The sequence below is a fragment of the Gekko japonicus genome, unplaced genomic scaffold (genome assembly GCF_001447785.1).
Source record: "Gekko japonicus isolate JY-2015 unplaced genomic scaffold, Gekko_japonicus_V1.1 scaffold2824, whole genome shotgun sequence".
Taxonomy (NCBI): domain Eukaryota; kingdom Metazoa; phylum Chordata; class Lepidosauria; order Squamata; family Gekkonidae; genus Gekko; species Gekko japonicus.
Genome location: NW_015169264.1, coordinates 169,404 through 196,560, shown reverse-complemented (window position 1 = coordinate 196,560; position 27,157 = coordinate 169,404). Strand labels below are relative to the sequence as shown.

The window sequence follows — 27,157 nt, the reverse complement described above, 5'->3', positions numbered from 1 at the left end:
TGATTTCTGCTGATTACCCCCTTCCCACCCCTAGGAACAACATTTCAGGGGGCATTTGGGGGTATAATGGATGGGGAGAGGGCATGGAAATCACCAGGACATATTTTTGTTTTGGGGTGTAATGGGTGGGAAGAAGCACAAACATCGCCTGCTCATACTTTTCTCCATATCTGGGGAGCATGTAGAAACCACTGCCTTGTGGATGTGTGGTCCAATTTTTGCATGATTGTGATATGGGCTGGCCAGTTGAATCTTAGGTATGAAGAACAGTCTTCATGTTGGAGTTTAGGGCTGTGGTCAAGGATTCTGCATTTTTCACTCACTTCATAATTGTTCAGTTTGGTCTTTAACATAAGTCTGTCCATAGTTTAAATTTTAAAAAGCCAGTGAAGTGTTATACCAGTGTGGTGTAGTGGTTAAAAGCAGTGGACTCTGATTTGGAGAGCCGGGTTTGATTTCCGACTCCTCTTCTCCATGAAGCCTGCTGGGTGACCGTGGGCCAGTCACAGTTCTCTCAGAACTATCTCAGTCCCACCTACCTCACAAGCAATGTTCCCTCTAAGCTGTGGAGTCTCGTGAGCAAAAATTCTACTTTGTGAACAACTGGCATTAAAGTTGTGAGCAAGCCATTTGGCTCCTGCATTAATTAGTTTGCTCTGGAGCCATCCTTCCTGAGCTGAGACAAAAATGTGTGAGCTGGAGGATAAAAAAACTGTGAGCTAGCTCACTCTAACTCAGCTTAGAGGGAACACTTCTCACAAGGTGCTTGGTGTGGGGAGAGGAAGGGAAGGCGATTGTATGCCGCTTTGAGACTCCTCAGGGTAGAGAAAAGCAGGGTACAAAAACCAGCTCTTCTTCAGGGAACAAAGTCCTAATTGGTAAGTGTATTGAAAATGTGTGAGTAAGAAACCAAATTCATTTGGAATACTATGTACAATTCTGGTCACCACACCTTAGAAAGGATATTATAGCATTGGGAAAAGTGCAGAAAAGGGCAACTAGAATGATAAAAGAGTTGGAACACTTTCCCTAAGAAGAAAGGTTAAAGCGCTTGGGGCTGTTTAGCTTGGAGAAATGACAGCTGAGGGGTGACATGATCGAGGTTTATGAGATTATGCATGGGACAGAGCAGGTCGAGAAAGAAGTACTTTTCTCCCTTTCTCACAGTACAAGATCTCGTGGGCACTAAATGAAATTGCTGAGCAGTCAGTTTAGAATGGATTAAAGGAAGTACTTCTTCACCCTGAGTGATTAACACATGGAATTCACTGCCAAAGGAGGTGGTGGCGGCTACAAGCACGGACGGCTTCAAGAGGGAATTGGATAAACATATGGAGCAGAAGTCCATCAGTGGCTATGAGCCACAAGGTATAGATAGGAACTCTCAGGCTGGGGCAGGTGAAAGTAGGCTTGTTGCCACATAAAATTATGGACCGTCTGCTACGAGTAAACATGATTGGCCTGCTCCTACTTTAGAACATGCAATGGAACTGTAAGTAGGTTAAAATTGTAGTTATAATTGATAACAATATTACTACACACAGCTTCATGTTTCTACTCCTTTTCTATGTGCTTTTTACAGGATAGCTTTAGAAAACACCTTCCAACTCCCATGCATTCACTTCATAGAGAGCTTTTGGCCTATAATGTCAAATGGAGAGCATATGCCAGCCAATTTTAAAGTAGGCTTTTGCCACACAAAATCATGGACTGTTTGCTACAAATAGACATTCAATTTATTGGCTTGCTCCTACTTAAGAAATGCAATGGAACTGTTAATTCATAGAAGAAAACACCTTCCAACTCCATAAGAACTTCATGGATTACTCTTGAGGAAGATAATGAAATGAGTGTAAAAACCGGTGTACTCATTGAGTAATGAGAGGGAAATGAATAAGTTGGACTCTGTTTTTAATGTAATATTGAGTAAATAAATAGTTGGACTTTGTTTCAATGTAAAATTTTATTATATGTGTCATTGTCATTGATCACAGTGATTTCCTGTTTTTTGGCATGTTTCTGTATACTGTGACCCCTGTTTGTATCTTGTTACATGATATTTTTGGCCACTGTGTGACAGAGTGTTGGGACTGGATGGGCCATTGGCCTGATCCAACATTGGCTTCTCTTATGTTCTTCTTAGTTTATTTTGAAAATCCTTTGAAACTGCAGTGAGTGCTGCTTTAAACCCTCAGAAATGGCAGGAACGGTGGGATCTATACAAACCTTGATAAATTTTCTCTGGCTTTTGGACCCTGCCCTAAATCTTTAGAAGCCAGTCTCATTTTCATCTTTGGGCTTTTGTGTTTTAATTTTCTAATACTAAGCACCACAGTGAAGTTTCTAGGCGCCATGGCAAGCTGACACCTGGGATTTGTTGAGCCCCAGGTGTATGTATTTTTAATAGCTCTCCCTGTTTAATTTGCAAAGCTTGCCTCTAATAGTATGCATGCCTAATACAGATATTGCTTTCCTAAGCTTGTACAAGGTTTATAGACATATTAGCTCTTTATGGTTAAATAGAAAAGTTGTATGGATTCTTTAATACCAACAAAAATATACTGAGTGGGAAATCTGATATTTTCTCACTGGGGTTTAGATCACCTTCCCAAAGCGCTTATAGCCCAGTATATAGAGTCTTCCTTGCACCACTAGCTTATAGAATCAAGGGGGGGAAGTTGCAAGCTTGATCAAGCATTCTTCAAGCAGCCACTGTACAACTTGCAATTATCTGATACAGCTGAAAGAAAAGCGCGCAAGTTGAATCTGTTCACGTGCAGATTCAACTAAATTAATTGAGAGTTTTTAAATTGGTGACAACTGCTGACACCTGTCAAGTGTCAACAGTCTGCCATCATTTTTAGTCTTTTGTGCTATAATCCAGATAGGCGTAGTTTTACATTCATCATACATCCCAGATTCTTGATATCCTTGATATTGGTAGGAAATTGTGTTGGTAATTCTTCAGGTGCTATATACCAATGCAGCTTGGCTACAAGAACAGTTTAATAGTTCAGAGAACTTATGACTCGTGGCTTTTTATAGCCTGTTGGAGCAATGATGTGAGAGAGAGAAACTTGGGGCCCTAGCCTGATCTTTTCAGATCTTGGAAGCTAAGCAGGGTTGGCCCTGGCTAGTGTATCCGTGAAGGAATACCAGGCTTTCTACACAGAGGCAGGCAATGGCAAACCACCTTTGAATGTCTCTTGCCTTGAAAACCCTACGGGATCGTCATAAGCAGAGGTCATTTCGTAGAAAAAGATGTGCAGGAGCTCATTAGCATAACTCATTAGCATAACTTATTTGCATATGCCACACTCCCTGACATGACCGGAAGTGTGTCAGAAGGCAACCCCCATCGCTCAGGCTCCACTGGACGGTTTTGGGTTGCTAGGTATTGGGGGGGGGGGAGAAACGTGCAGATCTGTCCTCACAGAGGAGGGAGAGCTTGTACCTGAATAAAACTTGGTCTTAAAGGTGCCACTGGACTGTTTTGGGCCGGGGGGGGGGGCTCTGCAACTTACCTGGCTGCTTCTTGCTCTGACTGTGGGCCGCTAGGAGCAGGGGGTGAGGCTTGTTGCATGTGCCCGCCCCCTGGGCTCTTTACTGCCGGAGCTCCGCTCCTGTGCGCTCCTGCAGGAAATGACCCCTGGTCATAAGTCAGCTGTAAGTTGACAGCAAAAGAAAGAAAGAAACTTAGCAGTTTAGTAAAACCAACAGTCTGTCATTAAGTCAAACCTGTACTGAATTGTGTTGATGTTCCTGCTCACTTTCCATGAAGGACCCGGGCCCAGCAGCTAGGGAAGGGGAAAGTAGAGTCTATTGAACATGTTCTGCTGCATTGCTTATTCTATAATGACATTTGACATCAGTATATTGCTCCAGTTCTGTCAGTTCTGTCAACCACACCAGGAAGATCTGTCCATCTCCTTGCGCGCTCCTCTCAGGAGATAACCCACAAAGTTGCCAAATTGTGCCTGCAGGTGTGCAGGATACGCAAGCAGGCTGATTGCGTCCCAGTAACTTGCCTGCCTGTTGGAGGAGGGTTGTACTTTTCTTGTCCATCATCTTAATCTCTGTTCATTGCTTTATGTTTGCTGCATTGCATGCGTTTTATTATTTGCTGATTCTTTGCCATTGATCTTGTATCAAAATGATGTTTTCATGTTCATGATTATGGTTTAATACAAACTGGTTGTTGTAGCCATTAAAATATTTGCAGCCAGAAAAGCTGCTAAAATATTTGCAGCCTTATTTCATGTGAGAGAAAGTAAAAATCCTCAAGCACCCAGCATGCTTTTACAATACACCATTTATAAGTGTTTAGGGGAGAAATTGTGATATTAAGAAATTAAGAAATTTATGTACAGGTAAGGACAGTAAATAATATCACTTGCTTGATGACTAAATACCCAGATTTTTTTTGTAAGAAGTGAGGGTTGGACTGTGTTTCTCTGTGAGGTGGAAAATTAGGGCACGATCCAGCCCAAGTTTAACATTTTTGACTTCCATTGTTTTCAGTGCATACTTATATCCCCTGGAGAAAAGAGCAGGAGTCCAGTAGCACATTAAAGACTGACAAAATGTGTGGCAGGGTATGAACTTTAGTGAGTCATTGCTCACATCTTCAGATGTAGCTAGGATGTGAGTCCATCTGTCTTTGTATCTTGGAGGGTGGAATGGCTTCAGGTGCCAAATGACAATAGCAATTAGGTGTGATATGCAGAGTGATAGTAGGCATGGAGAAATAAGTAAGGCAAGAAACCTAGGTCTTGATTCAGTCCAGGAGGATGCATTGTCTTGAGCTTCATTATCAGTTGCAATGTGGCTACCCGATTAGTCCCCGGGAATGTCAGGCATCAGAACTAGGGGGGAAATCCACATCACTCTGGATAGGGTTTGGGATAGGATGATGATAGTGCTGTCATGCTGGCTGAGATAGAAGTATTATTCAGTGGGCAGCTTCCTGTAGAGGGTTATTCCTCCTGGCCAACCTTCAAGACAAGAGCTAACCAATCAGCCCTCCCTTCTCCATGAGTGGTTGAGTTTCTATTTGAGTTGTTATTCTTGCTTTCCTGATCAAGGCAGATGGACACTGTTCCATGACTTCCCTTAACAAAGAGCCATCAGCCAGACAAATGGGAAGGAGCCCATCCTAATGAGGAGCACAACCTGTACTGATGACGAATCACTTTTCAGCTGGTGAACCCTCTCTGGAAGGGAGCTCCCATCCAGTCTTCCTGTAGTCGGCTGCAGAAGGATAATCTCGGTCCACTGCCGGTTCTTCAGAAGGTTTCCACGGTCACAAGATGGTAAAGGTAAAGGTTCCCTTGCTCGAAAGCCAGTCGAATCCGACTCTAGGGTTGCGGTGCTCATCTCCGTTTCCAAGCCGAAGAGCCAGCGCTGTCCGAAGACGTTTCCGTGGTCATGTGGCCGGCATGACTAAACACCAAGGCGCACGGAACGCTGTTACCTTCCCACCTAAGGGGTACCTATTCATCTACTTGCAATTTCTTGCTTTCAAACTGCTAGTTTGGCAGGAGCTGGAACTAGAGACGGGAGCTCACTCCGTCTTGCGGCACCCGGGTCTCGAACTGCTGAACCTACTGACCTTCCACAGCCTAGAGTTCAGCGTCTTAACCACTTGAGCCACCGCAGCTCCTCACAAGATGGTAGTTAGCATCTAGTTTTCTACAGTGCTGGAAATAATCAAGTGCCAACACAGGCCCCTAACCTCACCATACTGCCATTTCACTGGTCACTGAGAAGGCATTCTGTGTGCTTTCATATGACATTGTCTTGTCTTAGTATCAAGGTACCCCTTTTGGGGATCAACCCGTTACCACCTGCACTCTTTCTGTTGTTCTCCTTCCTCCAGTCCAAGCTATGTAGGTGCCAGACAGTTAAAGAAACAGGTGCACAGTGAGAGTTTGGCTAATGCGTCAGCCGTGAAAGCAGTTTCGTCTGCTCCTGGAGTACGGGATGCCCCCCTGATAGGTGTTCCTTTTGTTCCACGTAACACCACCAAATGTCTGCTGTGAGGAAAACTCTACTTGTTGCTCCAATCTGGCAATATAGTGGCTTTTCACAGATGGAACTGGAGGTGTCTCCCGCTTTTTCAGGTGAAGAGGCAGGCCTAGGTGGCACCCCTGAGCATCTGGTTGTACCCCAAGATGACTTCAGCTTTTTGTAACAGTGGGGCAGTTTTTCTTTAGAATTACCAGAAAGTTCTTTTGCCAGGTTCCACAGAAAATAGGGGGAAGTTTCACGTTGAGTCTGCCTTAAGGTAAGGCATTAGATGTTAGGTGCTGGACGGAAATCCCACTTTTTGTTGTTAAAGCATTTTATGCATTTTTTCAGTCTAAAATCAGAGCAATTCACAAGCAAAAGAAGGTTCAGTTAACACTTAACACTTTAAAACCTGCTCAAAAGCCACCTGTAGACTAAAATGTGATAAGAGGACAAGAAGCTACAAACAGCAGCTTAAAATTAAAAACGGGCATTATCCCCCAAAAGCCCAAAACAAACATCTATCCCCAAAGCAGAATCCAAAATTAGTAACTAACCATCAGCAGACAGTATTTGCCCGTGTGCTGAAGTGGCTAGATCAGTGGTACTCTGGTTGTGACTCAGCAAGAGCTGCATCCACTACTACCACCAACCACAAGAGCCACGTTTACTTTCATCCCTGATGTGAGGCTTGCACCTCAGGTTGACTCACTGCTTACCCTTTCCCAGGGCTTTTTTTGTAGAAAAAGCCCAGCAGGAACTCATTAGCATATTAGGCCACACCCCCGTGTTACCAGAAGTGTGGTCATCCAGCCACACCCACCTTTTGCTTGTTATTCTGTTTACCTTGCTTGTTGTTAAAACCCAGGGCTTTTTTTGGAGCAGGAACTCCTTTGCATGTTAGGTCACACCCCCCTAATGTAGCCAGTCCTAATGAGTTCCTGGCACTGGGTGTGGCCTATTATGCTAATGAGTTCCTGCTGGGTGTGGCCAACTTGGGAGCCAGCCGGAACTCCGTTTCTGTGCGTTCCTGCCCAAAAATAGCCCTGCCCTTTCCTGTAGCAGCAGCAGCTTTGTCAAAGAGGGAACCAGCCACCACCCACAGACTCCCCTGGCCGAGGGCCGTACCTACTTTCTGAAGCACGGGGCAAAGGTGCTCCAAAGAGCTACAAGTGACAGAGAGCCACCTGTGGTTCCCAAGGCACTGGGCATTGTTAGGCTTGGGTATCAGACAAGGACCTGGGACAACCAGTTTGAATCCCTTCTGTGTCGTGGAAGCTTACTGGGTGGCCTTGGGCCTGTCACATCCCTTGGCCGAACCCTAACCTCAGTCGTTTTTGGGGAAAAGCTGGAGGGAGGAAGAATAATGTGATAAAACTGCTCTGGGTCCTGATTAGAGAGACAAGTGGGGTATGAATAAAAACATGAATAAAGAGCGTTATCATTCCAGATGGGTAGCTGTGTTGGTCTGGAGCAGCAAAACAAAGCAGGATTCCAGTAGCACCTTAAAAAACCCTAACATTTATTCCAGCATAAGCATTCATGAGTTAAAGGCCACTTCATCAGAACGATAGTGCACATTTTAGCATACAAGTAACTTAAGAACTTTATGTAAAGAATTGTCTTAACCCTCTGTTGCCGCATTGACTTTTACTAAGTACTGAAGACGTGGTCTGTCCTCAAAGAGTCCTGGCTGGTCTCTTTTTGTTGGGGTGGGGGGGAGACACCGTTGTTCCACCTGTTGGAGGCAGTCAACGTCTTATTCAGAATTGTAATGATAAATTGCCTGCTCTGTAGCTTAATGATTCTGGCCTTTATTTCAAGAATCGTATAATGAAGGAGATCTGGGACTTATTCTTAGAAGAGCAGTGTAAATTTCAGTGACAGAAGTTTAAGAAGAAGCCATATTTAAAATGCGCAGCATCACAAAGGTTGCGCAATTAAGCTGGCGCATCTGAAGCCGTGTAGCAAGTAATAGTTTGGCAATTGGGCTGCTCTGTCTTAATAGAAACCTATCTTGACTTTGAAATTGACGTGTATCCTGCCGTAGGACCTTCTGAAGCTGGAGAGAAGCTTTAAACTTTGCTCAGTGGCCACCCCATAGCCCAGCAGGGGGCTTTGGGATTGGGGGGGGGGCTTATGTCACCCCGAGTGACTCTCCTCCGAGGAGAGCCAAAGAGGAGGCAGCCCTGCCGCCTGACTGCCCCCTCAGCTCTCCTTGGCTGCAGGGGTACTTCCCAAGGACTTTATTTACTCCTGAGTAAATGAGCCATGCCCGACCGTGGAGGCTCCGCCGTGCACCAAGATGTGGTCCAGGGTTTTGCAAACCGGCACTGTGTGCTTTCTCTGGGAGTCTGGCTGGTGCTGCCTTCCAGCTAAAAATAAGCTGGGGGAAATCCTGCTTGAGTCGGTGGCCTGGCCGGGGCTGTGCTCGCTCGGCAGAGGGTGTTCTGCTCACTGCGAGAGGGGAGGTGGGAGGAGCCTCCGGAGCTGTGTGCCGGGGAGGAGCCAGGGCTCCAGCTGCCACTGCTTCTGCCACATCCACTGGGCTGATAAGTGGCTGGAGAAGCCCCAGCACGTGGGTGTGGCGGTGAGTTGCTACGGGGCTGGGAAGCTTTGAGAGACCCCCAGAGCAGCGCTTTCTCCTCTACCCACTGCAAAGGGATCACAAAGAGCCCAAACTCCCAGGGCTGCAGCTCCCATCTGGTCGGGACAGAGAATGGCTCCCCCTAAATCGATAGTATCAGTGTGTCACTGATGCAATGATATAAAATTCCTCTTAGGGTGCACACAATTGATAGAAATTATCATCACTTTGCAAACTTGTACATTTAGAACGGGCTTGCTCCAAAGCAAATAAGTACCGGAGGAAACATTTCGTTACAAGCAAGTAACTAAGGGGGTGTGATGGACATCCAAGAAGTCTTTGCAGATCTTGTTGACTAATGTTCAGTGTCGTTGGAAGTCAGCCTGAAGTGTTAGTTCTGTATGTCCACGGTTCTGTATGTTTATATTTGTGTGCATATTAAGCATTTCTGTGCCACTTTCCCACCCAGGTAGGGTCCCCGGGGCTGCAGATATTAGAACATTTCAACATTAAAACATTTAAGACATTAAAAGAGCCAGTTTGGTGTAGTGGTTAAGTGCACGGACTCTAATCTGGGAGAACCGGGTTTGATTCCCCACTCCTCCATGTGCACCTGGCTGGATGACCTTGGGCAAGCCGTAGTTCTGATAAGAGCTGTTCTTGAAAAAGAGCAGTTTCTGTCAGACCTCTCTCAGCCCCACCCACCTCACGGGGTGTCTATTGTGGGGAGGAGAAGGGAAAGGAGTTTGTAAGCTCTGAGACACCTTTGGGTAGTGAAGGGCAGGGTATAAATCCAATCTCTTCTTCTTTCGTGTGTCTGTGTGTGTATAAATAAAATGCTTAAAAGAATTCAGTAAAAACATAAACACACGTAACAGCACAACCAACCAGGAAGGAGGGCCAGTAACACCAAACAAAAAAGACAAAGAGGGAGACAGATGAACCTCCCTGGGGAGGGAATTCCAGAATTTTGGTGGTGCTGCTCAGAAGGCCTCTGCCTCAGGTTGCTACCCATCTAGCCCCAGGTGGCAGGGGTACCCAATGTGGGGCCTCCAAGGATGACCCGAGTGGATGGGTAGGTTCATATGGAACTGGGTGGCCTCAAGTCATACAGGGCTTCAAACATCAACCTTGGATTGAGCCTGGAAACTGGAACGATACGCCCCCCTGCAACCCATTCCACTCAACATTCTGACTGCAGCGTTCTGTACCATCTGTGGCTTCCAGACAGTCTTGAAGGGCAGCCCCATCTAGAGGGCATTGCAGTAAACTAGTCTAGCTATTACCAGGATACGTACCGCAGTGGCAGCACCTTTACTCCTCAGTAAGGGCCGAAGCTGGTGAAAGGCACTACTGCTCCCTGTTTATGTAATAGGAGGCTCATGTCCGGCAGCACCCCCAAGGTATAAACCTCCTCCTTCAGGGGGAGTGCAACTCCAGATCAGGAGATATCCCAGTTTCTGGGTTGGACCTTCTCACCAGTAGCGTGTCTGTTTTGTTGGAATTAAGTTCTAGTTTGTTAGCACTCATCTATCCCAAAACTGGTTTCCATAGCCTCCATGGGGTCTGCTGGGGTTATGAGATAGAGCTGAGTGTTGTCCACATGTTGGTGGCAACCCAGGTTGAGGGGAGTTAACAGGGTTGCACCGCCACCCCCTCCCCTGGTTCATTTCTTGGTGCACGTCATGCACCAGGCTGACCAGTGCCATTTCAGTCCCGTGATCAGGCCTAAAAGCAGATTGGAATGGATTCAGATAACCATTTACTTTCTCCCAGCTGTCCACCTGCCCCCCGGCAGGTTTAAGCAGCCAGGCAGGGCAAAGGTGGTACAAGCAGGTGGCAAGTCTCAACCTCCCAAGAATCCCGTTCACATCTTTGGACTGGTCAGGTTGAAAAGCATCCCATGCAACTGGACAAATCAGCACCCTTGGAGTCATCCAGTCTGGTCACTGCTAATGTCCGAGTCCAAGTTGGAGCAGATGTGAGAGATTTTATATGCTAAGTGTTCAGCCAAACGATTGCAGCAACCTGTGAAGCAGTCCACCAGCTCCCAGCTGATTCTGGGCAAGACAGAAGCACAAATAAGACAGGCAACAGAATGGCATAGCCCCCCACCCTCCCTCCTGTACAAAAATGGTAGCCCCGGGCTCAGTTGTCTTTATTCTGCAGCCAGCTTGGCTCCACAATCATTCATCAGTCCACTGTAGTGCAGGACCTGTCCTCAAGACACATGTTCGCTCACACAATAGTGACACCTTCAAGAGTTTTTATATAGTAATTGGAAACAAGGTAGAGCTACCAAATATAAGCAAATAAAGCTGTTCCTCAATGATAAATTGGAATTTTATTTCTGAAAAATTGAGCTGTTTGTGGGTTTTTAAAAAAAATCTGAATTTATATTTAGGTAGAAGGAATGTTATCTCTTAACTGTTGTCGATATTTAATTTGCGGTTATACCTTATTTTTTCCAAACAAAGCTGTAGTGGCTCCTTGTCTTCATGACAACAGTGGGCAGGTCATGTGGCTGTGGTTTGAATTGACCCTGGCGTTGTTTGTTTTGTTTGATAGGAATTGAATGATCTGGCACGTGATCCTCCGGCACAGTGTTCCGCAGGCCCTGTTGGAGATGACAGTAAGTACCCGTGACGTGGCAAAGGCCGTATGAGCCCTTCTTTGGCAAAGGGAACAGCTGACCTAATGTACATAAAACTGGGGTTATGGTTTTAAATCAGCCAGACTCAGGGAATATCAGTGCTGAGTGGATCTTTACATTCTGCCTCAATGTTCTCTGCCTCAAGGATCTTTCTGCTGGCACAAGACCCTGTTGCATCAATGCAGGAATGCCGGACAGCTGCACAAATGTTCTTGCAGCAAAGGAACATAATGGGGGAATCTATCGTAGACTAGGGTTACCATCCTCCAGGTGACCCAGATCAGTTTCCCTGGAGAAAATTGCTGCTCTGGAGGGGAGAACTTTATGGAATTATACCTTGCTTAGGTATCTCTCCTCCCCAAACTCTACCCTCTCCAGTCTCCACCCCCGAATTTTCCAGGTATTTCCAAACTCAGAGGTGGTGACCCTAATCTTAAGCAAAAATTTCAGAAGTTATGAAGCCATTGGGGGAGAGAACCATTTTTTTTTGGGGGGGGGGAGAGAAATAGAAATTTTTGGAGAAAATTTAAATATATCCAATACTTCATTATCAACTTACTTTTACTGCTTTAATAGCGGTGACATTCATGATTTATAACACAGTATGGTTTTATGTACTGCATAGCATATTTATTCAATTTAGAAGTATAAATGCCTTGATTTTCTACAAGCCATATTGTGAATATGCCCAGTACTTGATCGATAACTGCAAACTGCTGCACCATATATTACCTTAACCCATGTATCTTAGGTTTTGCCATCTGAGGGGTCGGGGGGAAAAGATCAGTACAGACAACTTTCATAGAAAACTAAAGAGAGATTGTATTTGGACAGCAATCGTATACTAAATAGGACTGGCTGCATATTTGTATATGGTTAGACTTTATATCATAGAACCCTTCAATAATGTGTTATTATGGTGTTTTGTTAATATTACTATGAAGGAAGTAAATAAAGATTTGAAAATACGTTGCATGTCTGTGGTATATACAGGAATTGATACGTTATAAGATTGTATCTTACACATTTGAAAAGTCAACCGTTTCTGGTTTTTCCAAAAAATCTGAGATGGGAGAACTTCCCTCAATTTTTTTCAGGCTTTTGCATCTGTAGATCTTCTAACCCTTTCTCCCATACTCTACAAGACATACAAAATACCACTACTGAATTTAAAAAAACCCCACAACTTATTGAGTACTTCAGTAACATTCATAATCACTGTAAAAAAAACACATGAATATTAATACTCCCAGTCTTTTGTAGCAGTGATAATAGTATGGAATAAACATTCTCCTTCATGAGTTCCTCAGGTACCAAACATTTTCATATTTTTGTCATTCTAAGGGTGCAATCCTAAACAGATATAGTAGGGAGTAAGAAAATGTGTTTGGGATTGTAGTGCATGTGGCTGAACATCCGGCACAGAAGTAGCAATGTTTTTAACATAGCCACTGAGATATGGTCCCAGATGATGAAATCATCCTGTAAATGAAAATTATAGTAATTGCTGTGTTGTGTTTTAATGCTTGTATTTTAAAGGTCTGTTGACCATGCAATAAATGGTGGTTTTTGATAATCATGTTTTATATGCCTCTCTAGAGAAAGAGATTTTGATCATTGAGAGAAACTAGTTACACTGTTCAGTGACATAACGATGCTTCTGTCTAAGTACAGGGATTCCATATCAGTGGAGCGGCAGTTATGCTGAATGGCCTGGTCCATTAGTCAGAAGTGATTTAACAACATAAAATGGATTGTTTGTAACTTAATTAGGATATGCAGTTGTACAATTTAGTAGTATAGTTATGGAATTTAAAAGTATAAGTACAATTTCTATAAGAAAAATCGCAAGGATATGCAATACCAGAGAATAAGCTACAGATTGCTGCACCTTGTGGCATCTGAAGGATAGGAACAAATAAGAGTAGAAGCTAGAAACCAGATTCTGTACTAAACAAAAGGGAAGTATATTGTTTGGACAGAAACTTGTAGAATAGCTAAGAGTACCAGCATGTTTGGATATTAAGCTAAACTTCATAACTCTGAACTCTTTAATAGTGTATTATCATTAAACTCCTTATGGCCTATTGTTGCCAGAATTATTTATGATTAAATTAAAAAATATTGTAAATACTGTATGTCTTATATCTGCAGTATAACTGTTTTTTGTTCCCAGGGTTTGTTTTTTTCATGCTTCACATTTTTGCATGTGAAAAAACTTACCTTAAGCATTTCACTCATTCTAAAAGAGAGAAGATTTCACAGGAGTCGTCTCCCCCGCCCCCCCCCCAAAGTGTTCCCTGGATTTTTCTAATGTTTTTATTGGAAAAACTGGGACAAAAGACCTTGGAGCAATGTTCCCTCTGTGGGGAGTCTTGTGAGCAAAAATTCTACTTTGTGAGCTGCTGGCATTAAAGTAGTGAGTGAGTGACTTGGCTGCTGCATAAATCAATTTGCTCTGGAGCCCTCCTTCCTGAGCGGAGACAAAATGTGTGAGCCGCAGGCTGTCAGCTAGCTGCCATGTTTCATTTGTATTTGTCCTTTCCTGCCCGTGGCGCGACTGTGCATGCTTGCTTGCTTGCACTGCTCGCTTGCTGTAAACAGCGATAGGGAGATGCTCCTGAGACCGTGCGAACTGTCACTGCCAGACTGGGTTATCTGACTAACCTTGAGAAGGCGGGAGGGCTTGCGTTCCACTGTTGGTGTGAATATTTCTGCTCTTATGAGGCACGGAGACTCTCCCGTTCATTATGTAATCTCCCGCCGGGAGAATTCCCCCGTGCACATGCTTGGATTTCATTTGCTTAGCCACTTGCAGCATCATGTTATATGTATTGATGCACCGGCCCCATTGTCATTCCTAACAATATCCCTGTAGAGCATGGCAACGGACCTGTAGTCTAATAAAGCATAACGCTTCCCTGGAAACGTGTGTGGAGATTTACCTGCTGTTGAACCTGACAAAAATTGTTAGGAATCTTCTTTACCCCATCAGACTGATTCTCTCCTGAACGAGATGAGTGACGCGCGGGCAGGGGTTACCCCGACAACCACGCTGGTGACTACTCCGACCACCACGTCGGTGCCTACACAGACTACCACAGTGGTGCCAGTGACGGTGCCCACCACAGCCACCTACAACGTTGCCCACCACAGCCCCGACCACGACAGCACCGGTAGTACCCACCCCGATGACTTCGTGAACGGGGGCGCCCGTGACGACGGCCCCATGGACGACAGCGAGCTCAGGAGGGCCAGTGTCAACGAATGGAGGGGCCACACCTCGGTCAGCAGTATTGTTCATCCCCGTGCATTTGGGAAAGGGGGTGACCTACCACCGCAAAGACAGAGACTGGGGCCAGCATTCGGGAGACTCCACGCAAACTAACTGGTTGATGCCGGGGAGTTGGGACAGTATTTTTGACCCCTGGTCGAGCTCAGGGAGCTTTCGGATGACTCCGGGTAGACCCATCACGTTCCCATCAAGAACTTCGTTGAGTCCGGGGAGGGACGTGGATGGGAGGCTGGATAGCCTGGAACTGGACTGTCGCACTATAATACGGGACATGGGGCAACTGCTCCAGAATCTTCCGGGGATCGTGGCCCATGTGGTGCAGACCCAACTGGCCATTCCACAGGTCCCCCTCACAATCCCCATCCCTGCACCGGCTCTGGGCCTGGGCCAGCCAGTCCCTCACCCATCTCCTCCCTCTCTTCCTCCTCCCCCTCTGCTGCGGCCACCACTGCACCCAGGCCAGCCTGCTGGCCCCCTACTCCCGCCAGCCATGCCGTGGCCAAAGGACTTACTTGACATGACTTTTGATGACGACCCGGAGAACCTCTCCTTTTTTATTGTGCGGGTAAATGAAGTTCATTGAGCGCTGGGCACATCTCTTCCCTGATGAGGAGCAACAAGTGGATTTAATTTCTTCCCGCTTGCGGGGTACGACGACTAGCTGGTATGTGGGCCTCCACAACCTGGAGGTTGTGGAATTGGGGAGCGTGGATGCATTTATGTGGGCGCTGAGAGCCCGGTTCGAGGACCGCACTGTGGGCAGGAAGGCATAAGCGTTCCTCCGCACGTTTAAACAAGGCAAGTTATCTGTTCGGGAATACTCAACTGAGTTCCACCGGCAAGCGGCCAAAATCCAGGACTGGTCCAACCCAGTGTTCGCACAACAGTACCGGTTAGGGCTGAATATGGACATTCGGAACTCAGTCATGTGGACCTGAGACCCAAGAACCTTGGCGGCCTGCATGCAAGAGGTGGAGAGCGCTGAAAGCCGACTGCGCACTATGCAGTTGGATAACGCGGTAGCGGCTGGGAGGGCACCGGCAACCCCCCACCCCAAGGCGAAGTGCACCCCGCAGTTACCGTCGGTCAGAGAGCAACGGATGAAACAGGGACTCTGCCTAAGATGTGGGGAGCGAGGCCATTTTGCAGCCAACTGTCCATCGGGGGAGGCAAGAGGATCGGGGGGGAAAGAAGGTGACAAGCGCCGGAGCGTTGGGAAACCCGTGGCTCCATGGGCATGATCCATATATTTTGTGGGTCGACAGGATTGTCAAGTTCATCTCCCCCAAATGCCAACGCCGTGTGTGGAACACGAAGTGGGGTGTAGCTCCTGACAGTGACCAAATTCGGGCATGTTTAGCTACTGAGGAACTTGCCAAGATCCCTCGGGAGTATAGAGACCTAGCTTGAGTATTTGCTGAAGAAGAAGCCAACGAGCTTCCCCCCCCCCCCCACTGCAACTCAGACTATGCAATTGAATTGTTGCTGGGGCAAAAAATGCCCAAAGGGAAGCTCTATGTGGTGAGCCCCTGGGAGAAAGTGGAGCTGAGACTTTTGGACAAAAGTCCACAATGAAATGCAAAAAATACTGAAATGTTCTTTTAAAAAAGCACCGGAAATTCTGCTTTTGGGACTCAAAATGGAAGAAGTCAATACGACTAAAAAAACTTTACTCTGGTACCTGATAGTGACAGCGAGAATGATTTATGCTCAGTTTTGGAAGACGGAAAAGGTACCAGAGGTTGAAGAATGGATACAAAAAGTTCTGTTCATGGCACAAATGGATAAGATTACAAAAAAACTGAATAACAAAGAAGACGATGAGTTTTTTGGAGAATGGAATGATTTTAAAATTTATCTGGAAAAGAACTGGGATGTGAAACAAAACTTAATATGTTTAGATCAATATTAAGTCAAACGATGTTATCTTTAGATTGTAATGATGAAAAACTGATATTGTTGATGATATGAAGTAATTTGGAGCAGGGGTGGAAGCATTGTGGGAAGCCATTGGAGGGAGGGGAGGAACTGGGAATGGGGTAGACAATTGATAGAATGAAATGTTTTATATGTTGTATTCCTGAGAAAATAAAATTTGTTTACTAAAAAAAAAAAGAAATGGACTTTCTGGGTTATCACATTCACCCCGCGGCATAGAAATGGACCGGGGAAAGGTAAAGGACGTTTTGGGGTGGGAGGCCCCTAAAACTCGCTGGCAACTTCAAAGCTTCCTAGGGTTTGCCAATTTCCATAGAAATTTTCTGCCGAACTTTGCTCAAGTGAGCTTGCCCCTTACTGACTTACTGAAATCACGGGGGAAGGGACCAGAGGCTGCTAAGCCGGGAGCTAAGCTGCTTTGGACCCCTGAGTGCCAAGAGGCGTTCGATAAATTAAAAGCTCTTTTCACCACGGAACCAGTGTTGGGGCACCCAGATGAAACAAAGAAATTTGTGGTACAAACTGACGCTTCAGATGTGGCTATGGGTGGTGCGATCCTGCAAGAGGGGGTGGACGGCAAACTCCATCCCCTAGCTTATGTGTCTCGCAAATTCACTGACACCGAACGTAATTGGTTGGTCTGGGACAAAGAGTGGACAGATCACAAAAATCTCGGGGTCCTCCGTACCCCCCGAAACCTAAACGCCAAACAACTTCAGTGGGCTGATTTCTTCTCTAAGTTTCGGTTCACCCTACACCATTTCCCAGGCAAATCGAACTATCTTGTGGATGCCTTGTCCCGCCTCTTGCAGCACGAAAGCCGACGCGAGGAGGTCCTCGATTCCATGTTCACGCCTTCTCAATTGGGCGGAGCGGTGACAACAAGGGGGCAAGCTAAACGAACCCTACCCCCCCTCCCGGGGGATGGGAAACCAAGTTTGCCACCGCCTTTTCGAAGTTTGACAGACAGGAGGTGAAGGTGGCGGGGGACTTGGTGCAAGGAGGGAATGGATGCTGGTATAAAGAAGAAAAGCTCTTTGTTCCGAGACTTTTGCGGGGGGAGGTAATGGGCCTGGTACATGGATCTAAGCCGGCTGGCCATACAGGTTTTGTAAAATCACTGCATCTCCTACAGCACCAGTTCTGGTGGCCGCACATGCGCAAGGATTTATCTCTGTATGTACACTCCTGCCAAACTTGCAACATGTGTAAACCCCGTAAGGGGAAACCCCCCGGATTATTGAAGCCATTACCGACCCCCAGCAGGCCGTGGGAGGTGATTTCCATGGATTTCATCACGGACTTACCCCCTAGCAAGTCCATGACGGTAATTTGGGTAGTCGTGGATTTCTTCGCCAAGCAAGCCCATTTCATTCCATTCCCCAGTTTGCCGACACCACGAGCATTGGCTAAAGCATTTCTCAAACATGTTTTCAGACTTCACATGTTGCCTACCAAAATAATAATGGATAGGGGCTCCCAATTTATTTCAAAATTCTGGGGGGAGGTCATGGGACTTATGGGGATAGAATGGGGGCTGAGCAGCGGCTACCACCCAGAGACTGATGGACAATCGAAACGGGTCAGTCAAACCCTGGAACAATACGGTGCTTCACAAACTTTCAACAAGACAATTGGGTGGACTTACTGACTTTAGCTGAATTTTGTTATAATAATGCTTACCACTCGTCCGCAGGGGTGTCACCGTTCAAAGCTGCACTAAGCTATGACAGCCCCCCCCGATTCCCTTTCTAACCTTGACGCCCGGGAATGGGGGTGAGGCATCCGAGTGGTGTAAAACATTAAGGGACTCATGGCCAAAGATATGTGAGACATTGAACATGGCCAAGGCAGCTTACAAGCACCAGGCTGACAAGAAACGGGTGGAGAGTTGGGTTCGGAATCCTGGAGATTGTGTATATCTGTCCACAAAGAATCTGCGACTTTCTCAGTCCTGTCGGAAGTTGGCATGGAAATACATTGGTCATTTTAAAATTGTAAGGTTGATTAATGAGGTGACAGTAGAATCGGACTTGCCTAAGAATCTAAAGCATATCCATCCAATTTTCCATTTCAGCTTGTTGAAACCCTGTCCAGAAACTAACCAATGGCGGCCGGAATCGACAGTGCCCCCTTCCCCATCCTGGTGGACGGTGAAGAACATTATGAAATCTCAGACATTCTGGACTCTAAAATGAAGCGTGGATGATTGTATTATCTGGTGGAATGAATGCATTGGGGTCCCCAGCATCGGGAATGGGTGGAGGGTAAAGATGTTCGGGCCCTGACCTTTTGCGTAAGTCTCCAGGCCACCCCGGGAGGGGGTTGATTTGTTTTTGAGGGGACAGAATGTCAGCTAGCTGCCATGTTTCATTTGTGTTTGTCCTTTCCTGCCTGTGGCGCGACTGTGCATGCTTGCTCGCTTGCACTGCTCACTTGCTGTAAACAGCGATAGGGAGGTGCTCATGAGACCGTGCGAACTGGCACTGCCGGACTGGGTTATCTGACTTACCTTGAGAAGGAGGGAGGGCTTGCGTTCCACTGTTGGTGTGAATATTTCTGCTGTCATGAGGCACGGAGACTCTCCCATTCATTATGTAATTCCCGCCGGGAGAATTCCTGCGCGCGCGCTTGGATTTTATTTGCTTAGCATCATGTTATATGTATTGATGCACCCGCCCCATTGTCATTCCCAACAATATCCCTGTAGAGCTTGGCAACGGACCTGTAGTCTAATAAAGCATAACGCTTCTCTGGAAACGTGTGTGGAGATTTACTTGCTGTTGAACCTGACACAGGCTAAAAAACACGTAACTCGTCTTAGAGGGAGCACTGCCTTGGGTGTGTTTTTTTCCTCCCCTCCCTGGGATTTTACATTATCAGCCATGAATTGCTGTCCTCTGTGCATCATGGCTTTATTTGGCCTTGTCAAAGGTGGATGATGTTTTTGTGTCTTATTTCACACTTCACAGCAGTCTTTTTTGGGCCTGACATGCACCTTTCTGAACTGCATGTGTCGAGTACCTTCTATACCTCAAAGCTCTGAGCTTCTTTGCCCGGTGGTGATTCTGCTGTGCAAAATATAAGTCTTTTAAAACCAAAGAAACTTTTAAAATGGCAAATTGTCTGATATGCAATGTGGGTGGGAGTGCTCCAGCCGTCTTTTCACGTGGGGAGATTGGGAGAAGTTTCCCTCTGACCACTAAAAAGGTTGTACTGGGATTTGTGTGGCCAAAAGGTAGGTGGGGTGAGGGCTGCGGCAAGGAGGGGAATTCGATGAGTGAGTGAAAAAGTTGGCTGAATCCAACCCAGTGCCATTCTTTCTGTAAAGTTTACGGTAACAGTTTTTAGTACATACAAACCACTGTTTTAAATTAAGTTGAATATGGTTTACCTGCCTGATACTCAAATCAAGGTACTTGAAAATAATAATCAGGCTAACATGATATGCCACCCCTATGATCTGAAACTTCCCCTTCTTCAGTCCCTTATGTGAAATGGCTAAATAGCTCCTTGTGGCATTACCTTTGGTCTGAAAACAAAACTGATTTTTAAACTGGCAGTAGTTTTTTTTTTTTTGCCAGTGACCAAATCAAAAAAGAACCATCAAAATGTGTAAATAGTGATAAGCAGTTTTCCCTCTAAGCTGAGTTAGTGTGAGCTAGCTCACAGTTTTTTAGTCTCTGGCTCACAGATTTTTGTCTTAGCTCAGGAAAGATAGCTCCAGAGCACACTGATTTATGCAGTAGCCAAATTGCTCGCTCACAACTTTAATGCCAGTAGCTCACAGAGTAGAATTTTTGCTCACAAGACTCCACAGCTTAGAGGGAACATTGGTGATAAGTCTTCCCATTTTCCCACACTAATAAATAAAGTCTGTCTTGGTTCTTTCTGGGAAATACTGCTATAGGGCGTTACTTCATTAAGCCTCGATGGCGTGAATCTTATAACTTGTAGCTGGAATGCGAGACTGCCACTACGATATGGAAGGTGTAGTGTAAAATCCACTAATTATTAGACCCTGTGGTTTGGACTCCTATGAGTGTTACGTGTACTGGTCCATGCTTCCTCTTCTACTAAGAATTCCATTTGGGCAAGGGTCTGTGGGAAATCATTCAGTTTCTGCAAATTGAGTTTTTAGGGGAAGATTCACAGCCGCAAAGCCTGCTTCCTGTCTGGCGTACACAGAACTTGTTCATAGAATCCAATCCAAAGAGTTTTACCTTGGGATGAAACCCGAGGGGGGCGGGGGGGGGGATTTGAACGCCTGAATGATGATTGAGCCCATACTGATATTGTCTCACTGAGGCAGGTAGCCCATCGCTTCCTGTGGATCCAGCCGTCCTCCCAGTCGTGGTCCTTCATCCTGGGGGATGAAGTTTCTTTCAACCTAAGTGGCTCTTGTTTATTTAAAAAAATTATTAGCTGCCTTTTTTCCTTATGTAGCTTGAGGCGGCTTACAACACCTACAAAATACACAGAATGAAATACATTCAAAACATAAAAACCAAAATTTTAACTTCACAACTCAGGAGTGCTAATTTTTGTTGTTGTTCAGTCGCACAGTCGAGTCCGACTCTTCGCGACCCCATGGACCAGATCTCGCCAGGCCTTCCTATCTTCCGCCGTCCTCTGAAGTTTGCTCAACTTCATGTTCGTTGCATCAATGACACTGTCTAACCATCTTATCCTTTGCCATCCCCGTCTTCTTTGACCTTCAGTCTTTCCCAGCATCAGGGTCTTCTCCACTGCCTTGTCGTGGCGAGGGGGCTTGCGTGGTTCGATAAGGCTGTGGGCTATGCCGTGGAGGGCCACCCAAGACGGACAGGCCACAGCAGAGAACTCAGACCAAGCGTGATCCCCTGGAGAAGGAAATGGCAACCCACTCCAGTATTTTTGCCAAGAAAATTCCATGGACAGTATCAAAAGGAGTGCTAATAAAGTTAACCAAATGCAATCCTAAATAAAACTGTCTTCAGCCGCCTCCTAAAGATTGAAGGGGGGGACAAGGGGAACCTCCCGGTGGAGCTTGTTCCATAATTGTGCAGGGCTGTTTTTGTAGCAGGGACTCCTTTGCATATTAGGCGACACACTCCTAATGTAGCCAGTCGTCCCAAGAGCTTATAGTAGCCTCTGTAAGAAGAGCCCTGTAAGCTCTTGGAGGATTGGCTACATTAGGGGGGGTGTCGCCTAATATGCAAAGGAGTTCCTGCTACAAAAAGAGCCCTGTCAGGGCCTGCCACTGAAACGGCAGTACCCACCAAACCAGCTTCTTTGATTGATGGAATAGTCAGGAGGGGCCTCTCCGGGTGATCTTAATTCCTGGGCAGGAACATATGGGAGAAGACAGCTGATCCTTCAGGTACGCCAGGATGTGTAGGACTGTAAAGAGCCACATCTTGAATTGGGGTCAGGAATGGATTGGTAGCCAGTGTAATTACTGTCATGTTGGGGTCACGTGCTCCCAATGACTGGGCCCAACCAGGAGTGTAGCCACAGTGTTCTGCACTAGCTGCCACCTCCCCGGGTAGCTCCAAGTAGAATGCATTGCAGTAGTCCAGTCCCAGGAACAGACACAGCTGACACACCGGCCAAAGCTGGGCAGATGCACCCCAAACCACAGCAGCCGCCTGGTTTTCTTAAGTGACCGCTACGTCAAGTAGCACTCCCAAGCTGCAAACCTGACTTTTCGAAGGGAGTATAACCCCATCCAAGACAGGAGACGTCTCAAGTCTCAGGTCTACCTTTCAGCTTATCCACAGAACCTCCATCTTGTCAGGATTAAGTGGCTCCTTGTTCACCTTCATCCAGTCCACTACTGACTCCAGGCAAGGGTTCCTAACATCACAGCATCTTTGGAAACAGGTGGAAAAGGAAGGTAGAGGTGGGTACCATCAGTATATTGACACTGTAGCTCGGACCTCCGGATGACCCCTCCCAGTGGCTTCACGTAGTTATTAAAGAGCATAGGGCTTAAGATTGAACCTTGCAGAACCCCACAGGTCAACGGCCATGGGACAGAGCAGGAATCCCCCCAGCACCAGTCTCTGAGACACCCCCCCTCCCCCAGTCCCAGTGCCGAGAGGCAATGGAAGAGCCTCTTTGTTTGGGGAAAGCCTCCTTAGTTTGGAGGAAAGGCGCCCTGACCTGGATAGCCCAGGCAAGCTGAGTCTCATCACATCTCGGAAGCTAAGCAGGTTCAACTCTGGTGAGTACTTGGATGGGAGACCTCCCTGACATACCAGAGCCAGGGGCAGGCTTTATCCAGCCACCTCTCTGAATATCCTCCAGGCCCCTAGTCGGGTTCAGTCACCAGAGGTCGCCATGACTTCCAAGTGCACGTACACACACACACACGGAAAATACAAAAAACAGATTGGAGGAAGGCTTCCGTCTTGAGCTACAAGGAAAGATTGGGGCCTAAACATTTTTGTAAGGAAACTTTGCTCAGTAGAGGGGCAGGGTAGGGTCCATCCTACTGTTGTTCTTCCAAATAATCTGAGGCGTTCAGAATAACTACAGCACTTCTGTGACGAGCCTGCTTGATGACAATGGACTGAGCGTTCTGTGAAGAAGACTTCAAATGCAATTTTTCAGTGTGAGATATTACGCCACACTAATTTCATGCTGAGAATCCAAAGGTAGCCGCGCTGAGGTTGCTCTCTACTAGACTGAAATGGACCTAGGTAAAATGTATTGTGTGGTGTACAATCAAAGGCTGTCATGGCTCTGAAGTCGTCGCACAAAATAAATGAGCAATGCAGTCTGGCGCAGAGTTGCTCTGCGTTGATGAGAGGTATGATGAAATAGCGTGTAATAGACCTTTCTGCTAAGGAGGTGAGGCTTGTACCTCCTCAAGAAGATACTGTGCTGGCATGCTCAATGCTGAACAAAAGGAGTGATGGGGAACGAAGGGATGCGTTAAAAACACACGTATTTTTGAACTCGGAACCTCTGATGTCCACGGCAGTGGTGATTCTTGTACATGTGGCTGGTGCTCTGGGATCCCATGCATGTGGTTGGCACATAAGCTCGTGTTTCACATGACAGGTGACAGAGTTGATTATATAAACTCACGCCTTTATACTGAAATACTGAATCCCTCCTAGAGGAGCCAAGAGTGAAGTATTAGTGCCTGAAATTCCCGAGGCAGATGGCACTCAACAGCTTAACTGCAGATATGCATTTGCTTTGTGTTAAACAATAGCTAATGCCTTGTTTTCTTTCCTTCCTCTTTCAGTGTTCCATTGGCAAGCCACAATAATGGGACCCGTAAGTAGCTCTCCAATCTTAATTGGTGTTCATCTAAAATCATCTTGCGTTTTCTCCTAACCAGTTTTCTCTTTTCAGAACGACAGCCCCTATCAGGGTGGGGTGTTCTTCTTGACAATTCACTTCCCAACAGATTACCCCTTCAAACCACCTAAGGTGAGTGTTGTTAAATCTTGGCACGATTGACATCTTTTCTGGAAACAAGTCTACATTAGAGAACTTCCATCTTTTGCAGGTTGCATTTACAACGAGAATTTACCATCCAAATATTAACAGTAACGGCAGTATTTGTCTTGATATTCTACGGTCACAGTGGTCTCCAGCATTAACTATTTCAAAAGGTAAACTGGCTTTGCTTTCTGCTAATCTGGAACTGGTTGCATACTTAACAGTGGTGGCCTTGGTCTTCTTGAGTGTTTGTGTGTACCTCTTCAGTTCAGTTCTCTGCCAATACTCAGTTCTATTTTAGAGCTACACAGGTCATTGAAATACAGTCAGCTGCTAAAACCCCTCCTTTCAGATCTGTGCCGTGGGTAAAATTCAGAACATTGATTTGCTGGTAGTAGAAACTCAAGAGGAATGAAGCGGTAAAAATATCATTTGAACTGTACCCTCTGGCTTCATGGGCTAGTGCTAATTCTAATCGCCTGGCTTGTGAAGCGCCATAGGCTGCCAGTCCTGGTCTGAGAGCCCTTCGGCTCCTGCCATTTGGCCACACCCAGGCTTCAGAGCATCCGTGGAAGGGACAAAGGCACTCAGCCCAGGGCATCTTTATTCCAGGGGTGGCCGCACTGGCTTAACATAAGAGCCACACAGAATAAACGTCAGATGTTTGAGCGCCACGAGACATGAAGAAATATTACACACATTTTTAATTGAAAAATGTACAAATTTGCTTTTTACTAACATCAAATGAGACTGCCAAAAATAAAACCAAAGGGGGTAAGAACAGATATCGATAATGATATTTATTTGTCCAATGATATCTGTAGGCTTGATGGAGGGTAGTTTGAGAACGTATTTAAAGTTGCCTTCTTTCTCTGATCCCACCTCTACTCAAGCCTACCCAGGGAGGGGAACACTAGTTGGGGAAGGGAAGACCGATCGGGGAGGCACGCCTCCCTTTCGCTTCCCCAGCCGCCTTGCCGAGAGCCACACAGTTTTTATTTATTTATTATATGTATACCCTGCTCTCCCAGCCATGGCTGGCTCAGGGCGGCTTAAAAAGGTAGAGGTAAAGGTCTCCCTTGCTCGAAAGCCAGTCGAATCCGACTCTAGGGTTGTGGTGCTCATCTCCGTTTCCAAGCCGAAGAGCCGGCGCTGTCCGAAGACGTTTCCGTGGTCATGTGGCCGGCATGACTAGACACCAAGGCGCACGGAACGCTGTTCCCTTCCCACCGAAGTGGTACCTATTTATCTACTTGCAATTTCTTGCTTTCGAACTGCTAGGTTGGCAGGTTTACAACAGCATAAACATAGGGCGGCTTACAACAACATAAAAATTACAATGCAGAAAATAGCAATCTTAAGACCATAACAATAACAATATTAAAAGGTGCTAACAATAATAATCCGATTTCCAATAACAGATATCAGTTTAACATTACGTCTAAGACGGCGCTCAACTTCCATGCCGTCCTAGTGGTCGATATCGATCTAACATTATATGGGTGGCTCAGGCTGCTTTAAGATTTCCAGGGGCAGGGCATTCTCCCCCGGGGCGGCTCCTAGTTGAACACCTGGCAGAACAGCTCCATCTTGCAAGCCCTGCGGAACTGCATAAAGTCCCACAGGGCCCCGATCTCTGGGAGCTCATTCAACCAGAGCGGAGCCACCACCAAGAAAGCCCTGGCCCTGGTTGTAGCCAGCTTGGCACCCTTTGGCCTGGGAAGAGTGAGTCGATGTTGAGACCCTAATCGCAGTGCTCTCTGGGGAGCATGTGGGGAAAGGCGGTCCCTCAGGTATGTAGGTCCCTGGCCATAAAAGGCTTTAACGGTAAGAACCAGCACCTTAAAGCAAACTCGGTATGCTATCGGTAGCCAGTGCAATGCCTTCAGCACAGGCTGGATGTGCTCCCGCATTGGGAGGCCCATTAACAGCCTGGCTGCAGCATTTTGCACCAGCTGTAGCTTCCGAATTTACGATAAGGGCAGCCCCATGTAGAGAGCATCACAGTAGTCCAACCTCGAGGTGACCATCGCATGGATCACTGTTGTCAGGTCGTTGCGTTCAAGGAAGGGAACCAGCCGAAGATGATAAAAGGCCGACTTGGCAGTGGCTGCTACCTGGGCCTCCATTGTCAAGGAGGCATCCAGGAGCACTCCCAAACTCCTAACCTCCAGCGCTGGCACCAGCGGAGCCCCATCGAAGGTCGGGAGGGGGATCCCTACCCTTGGTCTGCTCCGACTCAGGCACAGGACCGCCGTCTTCGACGGGTTCCGTTTCAGCCGGCTCAGCCTAAGTCAACCAACCATGTCCTGTAGCTCCCGGTCGAGATCTTCCGGTTTGGAGTTGGACCGGCTGCCCAACAGCAAGATAGAGCTGGGTGTCATCAGCATACTGATGACACCCCAGCCCATGTATCTGGGCAAGGGGGCGCATGTTAGATGTTAAACAGCATCAGGGTTAGCACAGCCCCCTGAGGCACTCCACAGTCAAGTGCCGTTGGGAAAGCTATTCCCCTAGCACGGCCCTTTATCCCTGGCCTTGGAGAAAGGAGACGAGCCATTGCAAGGGAAGCCCCTGAATCCCAATGCCGGCGAGGCGGTGGACCAGTAGCTGATGGTCGACCATGTCGAACGCGGCCAACAGGTCCAACAATGTGTGTGAAAGAGCCGCATGTGGCTCCCAAGCCACCCCTGCTTTATACGATAACTGCAGTCAAGGTCAGCCCTTTCTGCAAAGAGCACAGGGCGGCATGCATTATTCCTCCTCCATTCTATCCACATGTCCGTTAGGTTAGGCCGGAAGTGTGCAACAGGCCCAAGGTCACCCGCCGCGCTTCATGGCCCAGTGGTGATTTGAACCCGTCTCCCAGGTCCTTGTCTGTCACCCTAATCGCTATATCACACTGGTTTTAGTATGAAAGGGATTTCTATGTATAACATAAACTAGAAAGGAGGCGAGACGGCTGGAAACTGCTGGTTAAAGTGCAACAAGGTGGCACCCCACCAGTTTTGAAAGTGTAGGTATCTTGGCCCAGAAAAGGGTGGAAAGTAGAAGGACACAAGATTGATGTCCATAAACTTATGTGTGTGTCAGGGAAAGAAAGCTGGGACTATAGGGAAATTGATCTGCACCTTAGGTACCAGAAGTCCGGCTTGACACAGATAAGCATCCCAGTTCAAAATGAACAAAACAGTCATACCTGTGAACCTCGTTGAAATTTTGTGAGAGTCGTTGC

At 46.7% G+C, this 27,157-nt stretch overlaps 1 protein-coding gene across 1 annotated transcript in view; it reads left to right on the top strand.

Annotated features, from left to right (window-relative positions):
- LOC107114924 (ubiquitin-conjugating enzyme E2 D2) overlaps positions 1-27,157 on the top strand; it is a 44,425-nt gene that overhangs the window by 13,120 nt on the left and 4,148 nt on the right. Inside the window, exons 2-5 of the mRNA XM_015416531.1 lie at positions 11,165-11,228; positions 23,723-23,754; positions 23,833-23,910; positions 23,990-24,095. Coding sequence (XP_015272017.1) covers positions 11,165-11,228; positions 23,723-23,754; positions 23,833-23,910; positions 23,990-24,095 — 280 coding nt within the window. The remainder of the gene's footprint in view (positions 1-11,164; positions 11,229-23,722; positions 23,755-23,832; positions 23,911-23,989; positions 24,096-27,157) is intronic.